This window comes from Schistocerca cancellata, chromosome 6 (genome assembly GCF_023864275.1).
Source record: "Schistocerca cancellata isolate TAMUIC-IGC-003103 chromosome 6, iqSchCanc2.1, whole genome shotgun sequence".
Taxonomy (NCBI): Eukaryota; Metazoa; Arthropoda; class Insecta; order Orthoptera; family Acrididae; genus Schistocerca; species Schistocerca cancellata.
The window spans coordinates 606,902,265-606,923,754 of record NC_064631.1 but is presented as its reverse complement, the minus strand read 5'-3'; the positions used below and the strand labels follow the sequence as shown (position 1 = coordinate 606,923,754).

At 42.6% G+C, this 21,490-nt stretch overlaps 1 protein-coding gene across 1 annotated transcript in view; it reads right to left on the bottom strand.

The window, feature by feature from the left end:
* Positions 1 to 21,490, bottom strand: part of LOC126088448 (transcription factor GAGA-like) — an 84,710-nt gene that overhangs the window by 28,718 nt on the left and 34,502 nt on the right. Inside the window, exons 3-4 of the mRNA XM_049906590.1 lie at positions 2,426 to 2,558; positions 2,063 to 2,263 (exon numbers count right to left, since the gene is read on the bottom strand). Of these exons, the coding sequence (XP_049762547.1) occupies positions 2,063 to 2,263; positions 2,426 to 2,558 (334 nt within the window). The remainder of the gene's footprint in view (positions 1 to 2,062; positions 2,264 to 2,425; positions 2,559 to 21,490) is intronic.

Here is a 21,490-nt window from a genome sequence, read left to right as displayed (position 1 = left end):
GGCTCTTAACTGTCAAGAAACACACACATTTCTCATAAGAATCTGTGTGACAAAGCAAGCTGGGATCTCTTTACCTCCTCTGGTTTTGCCATCTGCCTCATTAAATTCATTTTATTTTCATTTTTGCCTGATTACTATTAAAATGCATGAGTATAATACACATTTCCATAAAAGAGAAAGGTCGCCCTCGCTCTTAAGGGATATACCTGTAGCACATGGTCTAATTTACTGCTTAGTTTTGTGTATGTAATTAATTGCCTAATTTATTTTGACCATTATGTGTTATAGGGTGAAATCAGTAATTGTTTCGTGACTTAGATTCTATTGTTGACTCATAATCAAATATAAATTCTGTACTAATTATAAACATTTGGAAGAACTACTAGGTTGTTGTTGTTGTATTCAGTCCTGAGACTGGTTTGGAGCAGCTCTCCATACTACTCTATCCCTCACAAGCTTCTTCATCTCCCAGTACATACTGCAGCCTACATCCTTCTGAATCTGCTTAGTGTATTCATCTCTTGGTCTCCCTCTACGATTTTTACCCTCCACGCTGCCCTCCAATACTAAACTGGTGATCCCTTGATGCCTCAGAACATGTCCTACCAACCGATCCCTTCTTCTAGTCAAGTTGTGCCACAAACTTCTCTTCTCCCCAATCCTATTCAATACTTCCTCATTAGTTATGTGATCTACCCATCTAATCTTCAGCATTCTTCTGTAGCACCACATTTCAAAAGCTTCTATTCTCTTCTTGTCCAAACTATTTATCGTCCACGTTTCACTTCCATACATGGCTACACTCCATACAAATACTTTCAGAAACGACTTCCTGACACTTAAACCTATACTCGATGTTAAAAAATTTCTCTTCTTCAGAAATGCTTTCCTTGCCATTGCCAGTCTACATTTTATATCCTCTCTACTTCGACCATCATCAGTTATTTTGCTCCCCAAATAGCAAAACTCCTTTACTACTTTAAATCTCTCATTTCCTAATCTAATTCCCTCAGCATCACCCAATTTAATTCGACTACATTCCATTATCATTGTTTTGCTTTTGTTGAGGGAACTACTAGGATTCTTAAAGAATTTATTTGACTCTACTTAAAAACATATTAGCAAAGCCAGCCCTTAATTAACTCCAAAATAATTACCAGGTTTGTAAAAAAGTATTGTTTGTGTAACTATATCTGTTAATTTCATTATTTAAACAAATAATTCGGCCACCTTTGTCACAGGAGGAACAGTTAAAAAGAAGGAATTTTTTTGAGGTATGCAGTTAATTGAATGAGTTATGTTTCAATTGTAATTTCTGTAACTTAAACATTGAACCATGTATAGTTTCAGTGCCTATTATTGTGATGATATATAAATGACCGATTTTTGGTACCAAGACAGTCAGTCCATGGCCAATTTCCTGACAGGTATTATGTATTGGTTACATTAGCAACAATGCACCAACTTAACAATGGAATAAGTGTACACAAATAGGCTGTATGTTAGAACAATTAATGAGAATGTCTGTTTAATTTATTTGAAAAATAGTGTTGTACATACCATATTACTCTGCAAGGACTGTGTACTGTGTGATATTCAACAGCAACTATTGTAGCAGTATGCTGATATTGCCTGAAACCTATTAATGAGGCTTATCAACACTTACCAACAGTGAATTGGCAATATAATTGTGTAATATTAGGGCTTGTGAACAGCAAAAGTAAAGAAATGTGAAATGCAATTGTGCAACTGTCAGCTACATCATTTACTGTAGTCAGTGTTTAACTTCAACCCCCCACCCCCAATTTTTCAGCCAGTACAGCAATGCTGTACATCGACACCGAGGACTATCAACAAAGAAATAAAGCAAGCAACCGTCACACCTACTTAGAAAATTTCAGTATTCGCCTGTCATGGCACAAACTACAAATATTCTTCAGTTGCTAAATCTCATTTCAAACACCACTCATCTGGGATTAGTTGCTTTCAATGACAATGTCACGCAAATGAGTTGAATATAATCCTCCAGAAATTACAAATATCTGAAAGTTGAGAAAATTACCTGTTTCATCCGCTGACTGATTACTGCTTTCACCATCATCATTCTTACGTGTATCCGGATTAGAGAGGACATCAGACTCTGGTATGTGAGATGAATGTGATGAATTCTGATGGTGATTAGCTGGCTGATTTTCTGAATCTGCAGAGAGACTATCATGACGGGCCCACTTCGAGCCACTAGACCCTGTGCTTGAGGCATTTCCTTGAAATACAAACACACCACAAAATTACCGCATGAATTAGGATCTTGATAGTTACGCTAAGAAATTTGCTGGCATGAAAGAAATGTATTGAAACTCAAAGTATAAAAATTTATTAGTTAATATGTAAAACAAATTTTAGACAAGGAAGCTGCATGCCAAACCTGTAGATTCTCTTCGTTTTGTTTTTCTCTTCCTCCTTATCGGTAAAAAGGAGTTAATGACATCTCTCGACAGAGCTTCATGAGATGCAGGAGAAGGATGCATATCATCAAGTTTATGCAAGCTGTACATAGTCTGTAACAGTACAACATTTATGAATGTGCTATGTGCTATGTGCTATGTAAAGCCGACATTAGTAATACAGAAGGTAATAATCCAAGTTGTTGTAGTAAGTTCAAGTGTTACAGTTTATTTAAGGGTTTCCTAAAACAATCTCAGCCTCTAACAGAAAAAACAGACTGGGTGACTGCTGAGCTGTAGTAATGTGTAAGTTGACTCATTATTCATGATTCCTCTGCAATGTGATTGGTGTCCTTTCTGCTCAAAATAACATGTAAGAAATAAGCTCACCAGGCAAAATGTTAGTCACCTGGGATGTAAGTGGCATCAAATTAGGTGGTTAAGAAAACCACTCCACAGGAAATGTAGGGTTGTTTTCGGTGTCCATAGAGGCCTTTGTGAAAAAGTGGTAAAAGAGGCCATCTGCTTTCGCGTGTATCAAGTAGAAGACATGGAGTACTAATGTGTATTGTCCTGCAGAGATACTGGCAGTAGCTGAGATGCTAACATTCTGGTAAGGAAGGAATTGCTATCAGAGTTGCAGCTGGAAGAAGAAGAAAAGGACGAAGAAGAAGAAGAAGAAGAAGAAAGAGAAGAGAAGAAGATGAAGAAGACGATGATGATTATTTGAAACCACCAGAGATTGTCTCTGTTCATGGCTGAAAACTTTTCACGAAGTAAGAATTGATACTGGGCAATAGCACTGGTTCTACCTGACCTGTTTCCAACACAACAGTTAGTGGAGGGAATTACATCACATGTCTGTACACAAGAGACACTTGCTCACTCTTGAATACAAAGCAGCCTAATTACAGTGGTCAAAGAGACACTTACTACAGAATATGGAATATTGATTTAACATTACTAAGATATCGTCCCTAGTGGCTGACATGACAGTAATCCATTTTACTCTCAGCGCTAGTACATATTAGCCTTTAGTTAGTATGCTTAGCATTTAGTATGCTAAGCCCATTTTTTCTCTTCATGACTCAAATTAAAGATCAATTCTGTTTTGCATACTGCGCAGTACCCACTGGAGGTACAGTCATTCAGATGTTGTGTACAGGGTTATTCAAAAAGAAAGAACAAATTTCAGTTGTTTATTACAGGCAAACTATGGAAGACAGAAACAATTGCACATGTCATTGGATGGAGGAAGGTTCAAAGTTTTATGTTTGCACAGACACTAACCAACACACTCAACATGAGCACTGGACGTTGCTACAGAAACACCAAAACGGTAACTCATGTCATTTTACATGCGAATCAACAGGTCCCTGTTTATTGAATTGACAGCTTCAACAATTTGATTTCTCAGGTCTTGAAGAGCAGCTGCCAGAAGTGGGACAAAGACTCGTCTTTTATGTACCCCAACAGGGAGGAAAAAAAAAAAAAAAATCACACAGTGCATAGGTCTGGTGACGTGGGAGGCCAAAAGCAATCACCATGAGTTGGTTGTCCATCTTTTCCAATCCAGTGTAGTGGGATGGTGTTGTTAAGATAACACTACACCTCAAGGTGAAAGTGAGGCGAGGTGCTGTTATGCATAAAAACAAAATCATTGGAATCTTTGTGAAGTTGAGGAAATAACCAATTTTGCAATATGCCTAGCTGTAACATGTTTGTCAGTTTTCTTCACAAAAAAGAAAGATCCATAAACTGTGTGAACAGAAATGGCCCAAAACACATTCTGTTTCATCGAGTCTCTTTCACGTTTGATGATGACACCAAGATTTTGTGAACCCCAAATTCTTACTTTATGGTGGTTTACTTTACCCGATAGATGAAACACTGATTTGTCTGAAAAGAAGAGAGTTCAGAAAAAGTGTCCTCTGGCACATCCGGAAGAAATGAAATACAAAATTTGTACCTTCTGTTGGGATTGCAGTTGCTGTAGTAACTGCAACTTGTCAGGCTTCATACGCAGTCATCATTTCAGAATACACCACAGGTTTGTTCAAGGAAGTTGAAATCCCTGGTCTACCCATCTTGTGGACTTCCAAGGACTCCGTGTGAACGCATCTCAGACATGCTCCACATTTTCATCAGACGTGTGGCCAACCAGTGGTCTTTCCTTTGCATATACAACCAACTTCCAAGAATTCTGCATGCCAGTCATAAATCTACTTGTGCTGAGATGGCTTCTTGGTGAATCGATGGTGGAATGCATATTGCACTTGAAGATTGGACTGACTTTGCGCAAATTCCAACACACACAATGATTTCTCTTGTGCTGTAGTCATCATGTTGCCACAAACAAGCAACAGCGCAGCTGTGTCAAAATTTTGAAACTTCCTTCACCCAGTGAAAAAATTCAACAATAGAAAACCAGAATGGAATGTAACGATTTAATGAAAAGGATAGTTGCTACTCACCACACAGCTCATAGGCTGGGTCGCATATAGGCACAACAAAAACACTGTCAAAAAATAAGATTTTGGTCAACAAGGCCTTTGTCAGAAATAGTCAAAACACACACACACACACACACACACACACACACGATGTTGTCTATTTCTGATGAAGACATTGTTGGTCGAAAGTTCACTCTCTGACAGTCTTTTTGTTGTGCCTATCTGTGACTCAGCATCTCCGCTATATGGTGAGTAGCAACTATCCTTTTTGTAATATTGTTACCTCCATCCGGTGACATGTGCAATGTGTTTCTAACCTTTATAGTTTGTCTGTAATAAACAAATGAAATCCGTTTTTCTTTAGGAAACACCAGACTGGCAGCATGCGCTGATATCAAGTGCTACTTATAGCCTAGCACAACCACATAACAGCCTGATCACTACCACACACATCTGGCTTCAGCGAACAATCGCCCCCAGTGGTAAGCAAAGCTACTGGCACTGCATGGGCAACCGAACATAAGCAATCCCCACAACCACACTATGGCATATAGCTCTGTGCTGCACTGCGCAATCGATATGTGACTCTCAGAAATGCACAGAGTGCCTCACACAGAGAGCATCCCAGAGCGCCCTAAGAGCTACAAGGCAGGCATAAAAGTTAACTGTACCTCATATTGTGCCAAATGCTACGAAGATACTTGGTAAGTGGCTAAAAATGTTTGTATTTGAATATTTAAATATTTTCATTACCAATCAATCTTCCAAGCCAAATCTTCCAATGACAGTCTGGCCCAATCAAACAAGTTAGAATGAGGCCTGTATAATTGAGAGCATGTTATTTAGCCCGAAAAATTATGTTTTTCAGACTAAAATATTCCTGAAGTATGTGCAGAGAGCAGTGCACACTGGAAGAAGCCCCTGTTTCTGAGTCTGCTTTAGTTCCTCAGAGTTGGGGCTTTCGGTTTACCCCACTATGAGGCGCATTCTTCAAATTGGTGATTCCAAAGTACAGAGTCATCTTAGATTTGCAGACTAAACTTTGATTGCTGAGGTTAACATCTTTATAGCATTTAGTAAATTAATATTGAAATCATTTCACACTCATAGGTAAAACTTTGATAGCTGAGCTCACATGCAGATTTTAGAAGAGTAGGAGGGAGAGTGGAGGCAGCATTTCAGCCATCTACTACACTTACGATCAATTCACACTCAACTGTAACATGACAGTGCCATGACCAGCCAGTGACTCATTCTGTCAGCCATTTGACTTTTAATTTGAGTGTGCAAAATACTGATATTCATGGTAGATGAACTATCAATGATTGCTGTGAGACCAGCTCACTGTTTGTTTGAGATATGTATGTAATCTTATTTGTTCTTTGAAAGGCATACAACAGAAAACGTACTTTATTTTTGGCATCATGATCAAAAACTTGAGATTTTACAATAGGCAAATACAGGCTTTCATAGGGTACATAGGTTGCATAATTTTACTAAAAAAAAAAAAGTATAAAAACAAAAATCCATTACTCAGCAAGCAGATAACAGATTAGGTGTGGCATTTGATAAAATTTACTTTTGCGAGGAAGAAATGCATGGGCAGACACAGTTTGTGTAGAAGAATTAATTACTGAATACTTCAAGTCTGATGCTGTGTCTCCACCTTGGTAATGGAATACCTAAATATGAGGAAATGTAAGTTTGAAATATATTGTCTGAAACTGATGAGCAACCTACAAAAAAGTTAATCTAAGTTGTTACCTTTACTCTTACATCATTTATATTCTGCCACAACTTTCCATACCATAGTAGCAATAAGTTTTTCCCTCATTCATATCCCCAGTGATAAATGAGACAACAAACTACGAAAAGGAAAATCAGAAAGTACAAACATTCCACCAGTTGCAAGGCATTATTACAAAACTATGGACTGCAAAAATCTGACAGTCACTGAACAGTCAGTGCTACAGCACTGTTAGTGCCAGCACAGTCAGGTATTGCACGAGTGCAAATACACACATGTCAGTGTCTAAAAAGACTATTATTAACTTGTCATAACATGGGTCCTCAGCCTGCATGGTTTGTTTAAATGATGTAATTTTCCATTTATGGCTGTAGAACTTCTTAGCTGAGGAAAGAAGGATAAAATCTTCACCAGCGCAAGTGGAAAATCCAGCACAAGTGGAAAACCAGGTACTGAAATTTCACAGAAGTGACATATTACCCCCTTTGTCCTGCCAGCCAACAAAGGCTGGTCGGGACTTCTAGTAAGTTTTTTTAACAGCAGTTAAGAAATCGGTATCAAGCCTTATACACTGCAGCAAATTTTCCGTGTTCTTGTGAATGTGACATGAGTGGGGCTGAACACAGTGCATCTGCACGATGAGACGATGGATGGCCAGTCGACTTCCCTTTGGGAACTTTGCAACTTAGAAATTGTTCTGTGCCACTGGCATTCCACCTAGGAGATTTGCTATTGTCTCTGGTGCCTTGCAGCTCATGACAGCATCACTGACATCACAAGAGAAAAAGCAGTTCAGTTCGGCTAACACACAACTAGCAGCTGAGATAGATGAAACTGTATCCAAAATGAGTGTAACATCTAACTCTGAGTTGGATTTAATACAACAGTACTGCCGCATCATTAGGCAAGCATCTAATTCCCTCTCTTGCAGGCAATTGAACAAGGACAGTACACATAGAAATAAGAGAGTGCCCAGAGGTTCTTTAGGTAAAGCTTGACATGTGAAGTCTTGGGACAGTGGGTCAGCCTACAATAAGTATTTTTTCTCTTGAAGGATGAGTCTTGGATACATGACATATTCTAAAAAGCACTAGATGAATACCAAAACTGCTGTTAACACAATGGTTCGATAAGAATCAACGAAGAGACGATAAACTTCTCATAGTATTCAGTACATACGGTAAAGCGTCCTGGGACCTCTGCTGTTCCTGATTTATATAAATGACCTGGGTGACAATCTGAGCAGTTCTCTTAGGTTGTTCACAGATGATGCTATAATTTACTGTCTAGTAAGGTCATCCGAAGGCCAGTATCAGTTGCAAAGCGATTTAGAAAAGATCGCTGTATGGTGTGGCAGGTGGCGCTAAATAACGAAAAGTGTGAGGTGATCCACATGAGTTCCAAAAGAAATCTGTTGGAATTCGATTACTCGATAAATAGTACAATTCTCAAGGCTGTCAATTCAACTAAGTACCTGGGTGTTAAAATTACGAACAACTTCAGTTGGAAAGACCACATAGATAATATTGTGGGGAAGACGAGCCAAAGGTTGCGGTTCATTGGCAGGACACTTAAGAAGATGCAACAAGTCCACTAAAGAGACAGCTTACACTACACTCATTCGTCCTCTGTTAGAATATTGCTGCGCGGTGTGGGATCCTTACCAGGTGGGATTGACAGAGGACATCAAAAGGGTGCAAAAAAGGGCAGCTCGTTTTGTATTATCACGTAAAAGGGGAGAGAGTGTGGCAGATATGATACGAGAGTTGGAATGGAAGTCATTAAAGCAAAGACGTTTTTTGTCGCGGCGAGATCTATTTACGAAATTTCAGTCACCAACTTTCTCTTCCGAATGCGAAAATATTTTGTTGAGCCCAACCTACATAGGTAGGAATGATCATCAACATAAAATAAGAGAAATCAGAGCTCGAACAGAAAGGTTTAGGTGTTTGTTTTTCCCGTGCGCTGTTCGGGAGTGGAATGGTAGAGTGATAGTATGATTGTGGTTCGATGAACCCTCTGCGAAGTACTTAAATGTGAATTGCAGAGTAATCACGTAGATGTAGATGTAAAGATGACAGATATACAACACATAAAGATGAAAATTATACTGTGCATTCGAGAGTGAATTATTGCAGACAGATTTATGAGCCAGATGTTAGCATACCATATTTAATGAGGGGAAGAGAAGGTTTAGTGCCCACTAGGCGGGTTATGTGATGTACTAACATCCACACAAGCACCTGAGGGTAAGGCATAGGTACATGATTTCTATAGCAAAGGAGCACAGTAGTTGTTAGCAATGAGTAAACACCATAGCTCAGAGTAGGTTCTACCTAAAGGAGATATTACCTCAAGAACATAAATGGAAAAACTTTATTTTGGACTGTGTATTGTACTTCTTAGAAAGTAAAGTGTGTGAGGAAAGGATTAGGTGGACCAATAAAGGAATGATGTATATCAGCCTATGAGTGAAGGAAAATTTGGGAGGGATAGTTGATGATGATGATGATTGGTTTGTGGGGCACTCAACTGCGCGGTTATCAGCGCCCATACAAATTCCCAGCCTTTGCTCAGCCCAATCTCGGCACTTTCATAAATGATAATGAAATGATGAGGACAACACAAACACCCAGTCATCTCGAGGCAGGTATCACCATAATGATTTGTGACTGATTAGGAAGTACTTGTATATTTCTGCAGAACACCATTTTAGAATGGGACATGATCATAGCTGTGTAAAGCTGCAAAAGGGTAGAGCAGTCCACACCCCAGTTGGTGTTACTGAGGCAGCAAATAGTATTAAGATGTGACCAGCATGTTTGCTTAAGTTCACAAAGATGGGGAAACAATGTCAATTGGTCATCAAAGACCAGTCCCAAAGAGTGACAAGAGTACACAAAATTGAGCAACTGGGTGTCAAGGCAGAGTTCTTGTTGTGGATGGATGGTACAAATGCGACAGAAGTGCATGATGAATATCTTGACAGCTGAAAACTGTTAAGCCATGGTTGAGAGCTCAGGACTGCAGTTGGTGTTCAGCAACACTCACAGTGGAGGAGCAATAATATATGCAAAATCATGAGCACGCAGGAGGGTGACACCGTATATCCCACATCTGCAGCTAGATCATCAACAGCCACTAGAAAAATGGGCACACACAATACAGGGCCCTGCAGGATGCAGGACCCCATTATCTTGAATATGAGGGGGGGGGGGGGGGGGGGGGTTGTAGTGTGGGAAGCATCAGCTTGAGCCTGGAAAGTACAGTGTTACAGGAAGTTTCAGACAAAAATCGGGAGTGGGCCCCAGAGATCTCATTCATATAGGGCAATGTGGATGTTATGGTGATGCGTTGTGTCATAAGTCTTTTGCAAGTTGAAGAAGACGGAGAAAAGGTGTCGACTCTGGGCAAAAGCGGACCAGATAGCAGACTCCAAGCAGACCAAACTGTCGGCAGCAGAATGGCCCTGGCAAAAACTGCTATGCAATGGAGCCAGACTCGAGGTACCAACACAGCTGCCAGTTCATCATATGTTCAAGCAACTAATAGAGAACATTAGTGAGATTAAACTGGCAGCTGTCCATCCTAAAGGGGTGTTTACCCAGTTTCATTACCAGAATAATGTGCTTTCTTGTCACAAGGATGTGAACTCACCCTCTTTCCAGATATGGTTCAAAATGACATACGCAATCCACCAATATGAGTTTCAAGGTTTCACTGTGGGTGTTGTCTGGCCTTGGAGCAGTATCAGGACAAAGGGTTAGGCTCAGAGAAATTCCCACTGACTAAATGGAACACATTATACAGGTGATCCAAAATTCCTATTACAGGCTTCTAGGGGCTGTATAGGGAACTTAGTAGATTAAGTTTTGATAAGGAATCCATGTCCATACATGTACCATTTCGATGTAAAATCAGTTTCAGGATCACTTTCAAATCTCCTGCTTCACAGTATGCATACAACGGAGACAATGACTTCTGACCTAAGCGCTGTAGGAGCACATGGCATGGGCAATGTTTAGATTATTTGTCCTTGGAATCTTTTCTAAAAGACAAAGTCAAGAGTGCATAGTGTCCATGGAGCACCAAAGCTAACCCTCCAATTTCTCGCAACCATTGTTGGAGTCAGACGAAGGCATTATGTGATGTCATAATTACAACAGGGACTGATGACACCACCATCTTCTCAGCTTGTCTGCATACTGTGAAGTGGGAGATGTGAAAGTGACCAAATCTTCAAACTTATTTTGTATCCAAATGGTACATTTCTGGACATGGGCTCCTTAACAAATCATCATCTACTAAGTCCCCCCTACAACCCCTACAAACCTTCAATAGAAATTTTAAATCATTCTCTATGGCCTCAAGTGACATGTAGTGAAAGGTAGTGAATTCACTCCACCTGCTGTTTGAGGACATAAAATGCAGGGTAATCACTCTCAGACACATAGCCTTGAGCATAATGCAGAGCAAAATGTCTGGCAACAATATATGGATAAGTGCACACATCAGCATTCGTGGAGACACCGGGAACACCTGTGGGGGACTGCTGCACATATAGGAATGGAACCTTTGCCCAAACTTGTAAAGAAAGGGTACACAGTCCAATGGCCGTAACATAACATTCCCAGAATTCTTGTTTCTGTCATTTTTATTAGGTGGTGGACCCGGACATGGGGCCATTTAGAAGCAATGAGGTGCTCCATCAATGGATGTCACATTATGGCACTGTACAGCCTGTCTGTGACTTCTAATAGCCACAGCAATTTCTGAAGTTCACCACAGTACTGTGTTCCAATGAAGGGATTCCAAAGAATAGGGAATCACTAAGTCTGCTACTGACTGAATGGCTGTGGTTCTGCTCTGGACAGCTGCTTTGATACCTCCATGTGGTAGTGTTCTAATGGTGATGGCAGAGTCAAAGGCATCCCAGTCAGCTTTGTTAAAAGCCCATCTGGGTGGGCACTCAGGCGAGTGATGCTGAGAAAGGGACAGTATAATTGGAAAATGATCATTGCCACACAAGTCATCAGGAGCTCTCCAACTGATGGAGGGAAACGCCCAGTGTTGTTAATGGAAATATCAATTGCCAAATACGATACATATGCCACACCCAAAGGGCGGGAGGCACTGATACTTGAGCTCTATGGGCAAATTTTCAATAGCTTCACCATGGCCAATGGTCATAGTTCCATCCTACAACGTGTTGTGGGCATTGAACTCACCCAAAATGAGGAAGAGTGGGGGAGCTGAGAAATCAAGCAGACAACACGTTCACGTTCTGATACTCTGATACATTTCATCATCGGAGGGGGGAGGGGGGGGGGGGATATCACTACAGACAGTAAAGCCAGACACGTCCTCACACAAACAGCCAAAGCCTTCCAAGTTCTATCGAGTAGCACGTATTCAGTGTAAACAGAGTCCAGAATGTAAGTGCAAACTTTGCCTGACACACTGTCATAGTCAGCTCAATTCCTAAAATAGCCCTAGTATCTGAAGAGTGTAGGGGTTTGCATTGCTGGGAACCATGTTTCCTGGAGGGCAATAAAGAAAGCAGGGGAAATGCACAAGATACTTTACAGCTCAGCCAGGTGGTGGACAAAACTGTTACAGTTCCACTGAAGAATCATGCTATGTGTATCCTTTGGGGTCATGAAGGGTCCAAGGAGGCAGGTCATGCCCTAGGGTTGCCTGCTGCTACTGGTTGCGAGGATACAGAATCAATATACATCAGTTCTGAATAAGGTTGTGTGGAGGGATCCAGCACCACAGGGCCACCAGACCTCGGGTACAGAGTCAGAACATGCAAGGGCTGGTGGCATGGGGACCACCAGAGCCCCCTTCGTCTTGGAGGTCTTCTTTTTGTTGTTGTTCTCCTGGGATGACTTCGAAGCCCATGAGGGCTTGTCTGCCCTAGTGTCAGGGACAGAGGAAGAATGTGAAGCCCTACGACCAATAACCTGTGGCTCCTTCAGCCTCTGGCTAGTATCTGGTTGCAGATCAGCAGAATCCTGGGAATGGAGTGTTCTGATGGTCCCTTTCATGGTGTGAGAGCTGGAGGAGGGTTATTCCTCTCCTGCTGGGGCTTGGAGATCAACATCCCTGTTGGGTGGGGAGGTCAACATTCCCAATGCGGGTGTGAGGGAAATAATAGCAGAGCTCCCAACCATCAGGGGAGCGGGTGTGGTTGAGCAGCCCCAAGGGTCCGATGTAGAAGGCATGGAAGGCAAAGGTATTGTCAATAGATGATATGACATCACAGTAGCAAAAGCAAATGATGCTATCATATATAAAGGATGATCATACTTTTTCTTGGCCCTTTATAAGTGGATTGGCCATGAGTCTTGTATTCTTGGATTTTCTTTTCTCTTTGGAAGACGGTGCAGTCTGGTGAGCAGTGTGAATGGTGCTCTCTGCAGTTGACACAGACAGCGGGAAATGCACAAGGTGCATTTGTGTGCAACTGATGTCCACAATCCCTAAAGACAGTACTGGCATTATAATTCGAAGACATGTGAGTGAATCTCAAGCACCAGATGAGAAGGGAACAGAGCATTTCCCATCACATCAATACACCATCACCTTGACCTTTTCAGGCAATAAATCGTCTTCATGGACCAACATGAACGCCCCAGTATCAACCCTACCACCCTAAGGTCCCCTATGGACACAACAGACAAAATACACACCCTGTCACTCCAAATTGGCAAGTAAATCATCATCTGTCTGTAAAAGGTAGTTGTGGTGGGAGATGATATCCTATACCACATCGAGCCTTATGGGGCTGATAGTTGCAGTAATATCACCCAGCTTGTCACTGGCAAGCAGCATCCACGTCTGAGCAGGAGAAGCCATTTTAATCATAAATGAACCACTTTGCATTTTTTAAATCGCTGCTATTCCCCGAACCTGTCCTCAAAGTGTTCAACAAAGAGTAATGGCTTTGTGGAAAAAAAGGAATCCCCCACTTCGAATGGGAGCTCTCGCCATGGGCACCCAGCCATAGCAATGTTTACATGGCTGGAAAGCCATTGCTTGGAGAACTCATGCCCCAGCCATGACAGGCATGTCATATGTGGGTAGTTTGCAGCAAATACATCAATAGTGAGATCCCTGCATGATCATGGGGCTATCATGTTGCAGGTGCTTGACGAGCCCCCCCACCCCCACAACGAGATGACTATCATGTTGGGTTTTGGGTGTATTACTTTTACCAAAAAGCTCAGCAGACGCCACCAAGGGGGAGCTGCACCAGATGCAAAAATCGTCAACGTACAATGCTAGGGTAACCAGAGGCCCAACAGAGGTCACAAGCCCATTTATGGCGACGAGGAAGAGTGTGACACTTAGCATAGAACCCTGTGGGATACCATTCTCCCGAATCTGAGGGGTGCTCAGTGAAATGCCAACTCAAACCCAGAAGAGTCACTCAGGTAAAAACTCGCAGATAAAAATCAGAAGGGTACCACGGAAGCCCCAGTCGTGGAGAGTAACTAAAATTCGATGGTGCCAAGCCATAACATACGCCTTATGTAGGTCAAAGAAAACTGCGACAAGGTGCCAGCAGTGAGTAAAAGCCTGCCGGATGGCTGATTCCAATCGGAGTACATGGTCAGTTGGAGATCGCCCTGCCTAGAAGCCACTCTGATACGGTGACAAGAAGGCCCCAAGATTCGAGTACCCAACATAATCTGGAGTTGAACATCCTTTCGAGCAGTTTACAAAGTACAATCATTAGGCTAGTGGGGAGATAGCTGTCTAGAGACGTTGGTTTTCTCCTGGGCTTAAGGACGGGTATAACTATACTGTCGCGCCATTGTGACGGAAATGCACCAGTGAACCAGATGTGATTGAAGACGCTGGGGAACGTCCAAGTGTTGAATGATCTGACTGTGAGTGGAATCTGACCCTGTGACTGTGCCTCATGAAGAGCTAAGAGCCTGCACCAATTCCCTTTCAGCAAAAAGGTGCGTGGTGCGGGATGAAATGGAGGGGGGGGGGAGGGGGGGGTCTGTTCAACTCTGTGTTTCTATTTTCTATAGGAGAAAGGTAGGAGGGTAGGAAGCAGACAATGATGCCATCACAAAGGGTGTTGCAAGGTGTTCCACGAGGACCAATGGATCAGTGCACAGAGCTCCTTGGAGGTTGAGACCCTGGACAGTTGACTGTTGCTGGCAGCTCAGAACGCTACGGAGCTTTGACCAAACCTGCGACAAAGAGGCATACATCCCCAGGGAGGAAACATAGTGCTCCCAGCATTCCTTTTTACTCTGCTTAATAAGATAACAAGACTTAGCTCGGAGACGCTTAAAATTGAGGAGGTTGGTCTGGGAGGAGTGTCGCTTAAATTGCTGCAGTGCCCGTCGGCAGTCCTGGACAGCAACTGTGACGTCCTTGGTCCACCATGGTACCGGCCAATGAAGAGGGGGCCCTGTGGATAGGGGGACAGCAGTGCCAGCAGCATGAAGAAAAGAGGCACAGATGCCTTGCACGACTACATCAATGGAATTCGAGGGAACGATAGTGTCACTGAAAGTGGTCACAAAGGTCACCATGGGAAGACCAATGTGGGGAAGCCACAAGGGCAGGGGAGGAGATCGTGAGATTGATAGCAGAGAAGGTGCCATGAGCGGCACTGAAGTGGGTAGGGGAACCATCATTGAGGAGACACGAATCAAAGTCCGTGATAGGTTGGTCGATTAAGATACCCCAACCTGTTGAAGTGACAATTCCCCACAGTGGATAGTGGGCATTGAAATCCCCAAGGACGAGAAACGGGGGCAGGAGTTGCTGGATTAAGGTAGATAGTGCAACATAAGCAAGTGGCCGACCTGGAAGGAGGTAGGCATTGCAAAGGGAGATTGCTGGAGTCGTTTGCACTCTAACCGCTTTCACTTCCAAGGTGGTACGTAGGGGGATCCAGTCACTAAGGACATCGGAGCGAACCAAAGTGCAGACCCCACCAGATGCTATACCAGGGCCAGCATGATTCTGACAGAACGCCTGATAACCAGTGAAAGTTGGAGAGTGGTCATCACAGAAATGAATTTCTTGGAGAACAAGATAGAACGCAGAATAAGAGGAGACAAGACGTTGCATTTCCAGTAGGTGACGATAGTATCCGTTGCAGTTCCACTGGATGATCATGTCTCATGGGTCCAAAGTAAGCATGAAGGAGCCGAGGAGGAGGTCAGGTCACTTTGTCAGTAGTAGTCACCGACAAGGATGGGGTGCCATCCATAAATAAGATGTCAGGCTCAGGTTGCAAGAGGGGAGTTGGCACCTCCGGAGGCACCTTGTTGTGGGATTTATGTTTCTTCTTCTTCTCTTCCTGAGGTGGAGGAGGGCAGGACACAGGGGGGAGTACAGGCGTCTGGAAGATCAGGGACTGAAAAAAGAGCGGGTGACCTTGTGACGCACAGATGGTGCACCTCGTGGCCGAGTGGTGGTGAGTCTTCTGGCCTGAGAGACGCAGGGGAGAGAGGGTTCCTGGGAGGGAGCCCGATCACCGGCAGATGCCAAAGAAGGGGGACACTTCTTCGGCCGGGGAGGGGGAGTGATTCCCTGACAGGAGGTCGTAGGGGAGGTGGAGGGGAGAGTGGGTCGGGGCTGGAGTAAGGATGAGGCAGGAGGAGGAGGAAAGGAAGTAAGAGAGGCAAAAGTTGAAGATAGTGACACTGGATGGAGCCTCTCATACTTCTGGCGAGCCTCAGAGTAAGACAGGCGATCCAGGGACTTTTACTCTTGTATCTTCTTTCTCTCTTGTAGGCTGGGCAATCCGGCAAGCGAGGGGAGTGGTGGTCAGCACAGTTGGCACACACAGGCGGCAGAACACAAGGGCTTCCCTCATGGACTGGGTGGCCACAGTCATCACACAAAGGGTCCATCGTACAGCGGGAAGACATATGCCCAAAACGCAAGCACCGAAAGCAATGCATAGGTGGAGAGATGTACGGCTTCAAATCACATCTGTAGCACATAACCTTGACCTTCTCCGGGAGGGTATCTCCCTCAAAAGCCAGAATAAAGTCGCCAGTATCGGTGCAGTTCTCTTTGCGACCCTTCTGCACGCATCGAACAAAATGAACCCCACGCTGCTCCAGATCAGCCCGGAGTTCCTCATCACGATGAGGTCCCTATGAAAAATGACACCCTGGACTGCATTCAGAGGTTGGTGAGGAGTGATAGACACTGGGATGTTGCCAAGACGATCACAGGCACGAAGAGCTGCGCATTGGATGGCAGAAGAAGCTTTGATCAACAGGGAACCTGACCACATCTTACTAATAGACTCCACTTCACCAAACTTGTCCTCGATATTTTCCATGAAAAACAATGGCTTTGTGGTGGAGAAAGTGTCCCCATCCGTCCTAATACAGACGAGGTAACAGGGAAAGGGTTTCAGCCCAAGATGGTGAGCCTGCCCCTCCTCCCATGGGGCAGCCAGGGAAGGGAAGGGTGCCAGGTACTACGAGGAAGCATTTAAGGATCCTTCACCATTCGAAGAGATGGCCATGTGAGAACGGCCAAATTTTTGCAGCTTGATACACTTCATGTGCCAAGCATCCGCCCTGATACCACCCACTCCGACTAGGGGCTCTCCCCATGGGTGCCACCCAGCCACAGCAAGGGCTGTCTGGCACGGCAGCCGTTGCAGCGAGTTCTGACGCTCCAAGAAGACAAGCAACCACTCCTTGGCATACACGGGGAGGGAACAGCTCATGTAGCAGTAATATGATGTCAGGGGGCTCAGCCATATGGGTACATAACAGCCCCAACACACGGACTGGCTACACGTGCTGGTAAACTAGCAGGGTGGAAGGGGGCTACCGTGGGGAAGGGAGAGGGGATGGGAGGGGGGAGAGGACTCCACACTGTAGATATAGCAATCATGAGAAATTAGAGCAGACAAGGTATAAGCTCTCTGCCCTGAAGCAGTTCAGCATCAAGGATTTATTTCAACGTAGATTAGAAAATGAACTCAAAGCGATTCCAGAAGATGACAATATTAAAAGAGCACTTACAAAACCTTCTCTAGAGGTACTCTGGACTGAGAGTGAGTGTCTAGGTAAATAGGATCCTCCATGGATGTCTGATGACCTGAAGATGTTGATTAATGAAAAGAAAAATCTCTACAAAAAATGGTTATCACTTAAATCACTACAGGACAGGCAAAACTGCCAGACAACAAATTACAAATTAAGAAACAGAATTAAATTAGAAAAGAACAAGATGTGGGAACAGAAATGTATTGAAATTGAGAGTCTAATAGGTGGATCAGAAACAACAGAAGTATGGAGGACAATTACCAGTATGAAGATAACACAAGTAAACAAAGCAGTAGACAACCTAATTCCCTTAAAGGAATGGAAAAATCACTGTGCGGACCTTTTAACTGAAGATAGGCCATATTACATGCAAAGGAATGAAGAGAAGATGGAAGTAAATGATCATAATATAAGCATTACAATAGAGGAAGTGAATTGTGCATTAATTAAAATGAAGAATGGTCGATCACCTGGTCCAGGAAACATTCCTGTTGAATTATTGAAGGCTGGAGGAAGATATCTGAAGAAACAAATAACCTGTCTGACAAACAACTGTTGTGAAAGGACTGAAATTCTCTCAGAATGTAAAAAGTCATATATGGTTTCTGTTTTCAAGAAAGGGAACAGAAAAGACACAAACTGCTACAGAGGCATTACTGTCAACTGTACAATGAGCCGCTTATTTGGCAAGATAATGTTTGAAGAAATTAGACAAAATGTTGACCACCGTATTGGGGAAGACCAGAGTGGGTTTAGGCAGAACAGATCATGTACAGAGAGCCTATTTATTTTACAACTAATGGAGAAATTTATAGCAGTAGGGAAGGAGCTACACATTGCCTTTGTAGACTTAGCAAAAGCTTATGATACAGTCTCTGGATCTTAGCTGTGGGAAGCTATGAAAGATATAGGTATGGATGATCACCTAGTACAAATTATTATTGAAATGTACAGAGATAATGTGGTACAGATTAAACAAGATTCAAAGTTATGAGAACCTATTAATGTCACTAAAGGTTTGCGACAAGGTTGCAGTATGTCACCCATCTTGTTCAACTTATATGTAGAAGTGGCTCTCCGAAATTGGACGAACAGCTGCAGAGGAATGGGAATCACTGTCAACACTGTACAGATATTTTCATTAAGTTTTGCTAATGATCAAGCTATTATAGCACAAGATGATTATGACCTTGAGTTCATGATGAGACGATTATATCAGGTATACAACAGATGGGGACTACAAATGAGTCTAACAAAAACAGAGTATCTGGTGGTGAATAGTGATGCTAAATTTGAAGTAAACATGAAGGACAAAGCAGTTATAAGATATGTAGAGAAATTTAAATATCTCGGGGCACATATTGATAAAAATGTATCGGGCCATACAGAAGTAAAATACAGAATACAGCAAAGCAGAAAAGTGTTAGGGTGTATGAATTCTTTTTGGTGGGATAAGAATACTTCCAACAGCAATAAGAAAAGAGTAGGTAAGATAATGTTTGAATCAGTGCTATGCTATGGATCAGGAATCTTAAATGTGGATCTCAAAAGAAGACTAATAGTTGTGGAAATAGATTATTTGAGTAGGAGTGCCAGAATAACAAGAATTGAAAGGAAAACTAATGACGAAGTAAGAGCTAGAATGAAGGCAAATGATACAGTGATAGATAAAATTGAAAGAAAATCATTAAAATGGTATGGGCATATGATGAGAATGCCAGATCATCGGTGGCCAAAGAAGGTTTATGAATGGAAACCACCTGGTAGGCATAAGCACGGAAGACCACTACGTTCTTGGACAGACCACATAAATGGAGTAATGGAACATTGCAGCATCAACAAGGGAGATGCACTGGATAGAGAGACTTGGTGGAGGATAAAAGGAAATACAACAATATGTTGTTATTAATTAATCTTTGTATTGATTAATCCTGTAATAATAATAATAATAATAGATACATTAATATAAATATTTACAATGAAGGTATGGAAATTTAATTACATTAATGAGAATTATTTAATTTCTGGAACGTAAAAAAAAAAAAAAAAAAAAAAAAAATTATGCAAATACTCTCGGATTAAAGGAAGCCACTCACCGAAAAGCTGAAGCATTGGATTGTCGATAGGCACGAAATAAAACTTGCTAGATTTCGGAGTTATTGTTAGACAAACTAAATTAAAAGAAAAACACACACAGTGCTGGCTGGATTAAGAGTTCGAATGCTTTCTTTCTTCGCAGGTGGACTGGATGTGGTGGGGGAAGTGTTGGTTGGGATGGGTAAAGGGAGAGGCAGGCGGGAGGCAGTGATAGGGACTAGGGGTGGGCAGCTAGTGGCCTAGAAGAAGGCAGTCGATTTGCCAGCTAGGAGTACAGGACGGAGGTGTGTCAGGTATACGGGCTATGCACGTAATGCACAATTGTACGGATCGGTGGGGAGCAGTGCACACTGAAAGTAATGTGGGGATGTGAACTGTGAGGGACAGGATGGAGGGGGGAATTGTGAGCGGAGGGTGCAGGGACATGGGACATCTAAGATTGAGACCTGAACAATTAGGGTAGCAGTGAATGTGTCATAAGAATAACTCCCATCTGCATAGTTCAGAGAAGTTGGTGGTGGATGGAAGGATCTAGATGGCACAGGTTGTGAAGCATCCATTGAAACTGAGCTCAATGTGCTCAGCTCCATGTTGTTGTCAACTATGTTCTTGACAACAGTTTGACAGTGGCTGCTCATCCTGGTGGACAGCTGCTTGGTAGTCATACCAACACAAAAATCTGTGCAGTGTTTGTAGCAGAGCCCATCCTCTAATGGGGCAGGATAAGTCTGTGACAGCATGTGCCACTCCCCATTGGTCCATAAAATTGTGTGCTTTATGCCTAAACCCATATACCTGTCACCCAACACTCCCATTTCCTAACCAGCAAAATGACTGCCTCCCTCCGATCCACTAGCCACCCACCCCCATTCCTTTTCCCTGTCTCAAACCTGCCTATCCCTCCACCACCCCAACCGACACTATTGCCACAACATCCAGTCCATCTGCTGAGGAACAAAACAATGGCACTGTTAGTTCAGCACGCACCATGCAGGGGCAGAGGCACACGTGTGTGTGTGTGTGTGTGTGTGTGTGTGTGTGCACGCGCTCTCCTTTAATGCAAAAGCATTTACATTCTACAAAAACTTTCCTACAACATTTATAAACAACTATGTGTTGTTTGTAGGGTATAGTTTGAGGATGGACACTGTAGACTGAAACTAGTCATCACAAATAAAAATTTTTGAATGCGACTGTGATAGAAACTGGGAAAAATTAAATTTAGTAATCCAAATTGTTGGTCCTCACTCCTACATTATGTTGGAACTTCACAAATACGTGACTTGTCAGCATTGCAGGACACTCATGCCTACCCAACGAACAAACTATATTTTACAAGAACTTGTGTCAGAATTAATTTAATCGTTAGTGTTCACAGTACAATGTCACACCAGTGTATGTAGGAATTAATATACATAACAGATCATGAAATGCAGTAAACGTAAATCTCAAAGCTGAGGTACAATGGACGAAATATGAGATAATGGAGGCATATGGACTCACAGACATGCTTATTCATTGTATATATCAGCTGCCGTTGAGACTGCTTACTATTATGATCTTTTTATGGTTTTGGATTTTAGCAAAAAGGTGGCTGATGTTGTTACTTTAAATAAGGAGTTGCACAGGAAATGTGACTGTGAAGTTAAACGTTTATGTACGAAAAATTATGTTGAAAAATGTACTGATATGAAT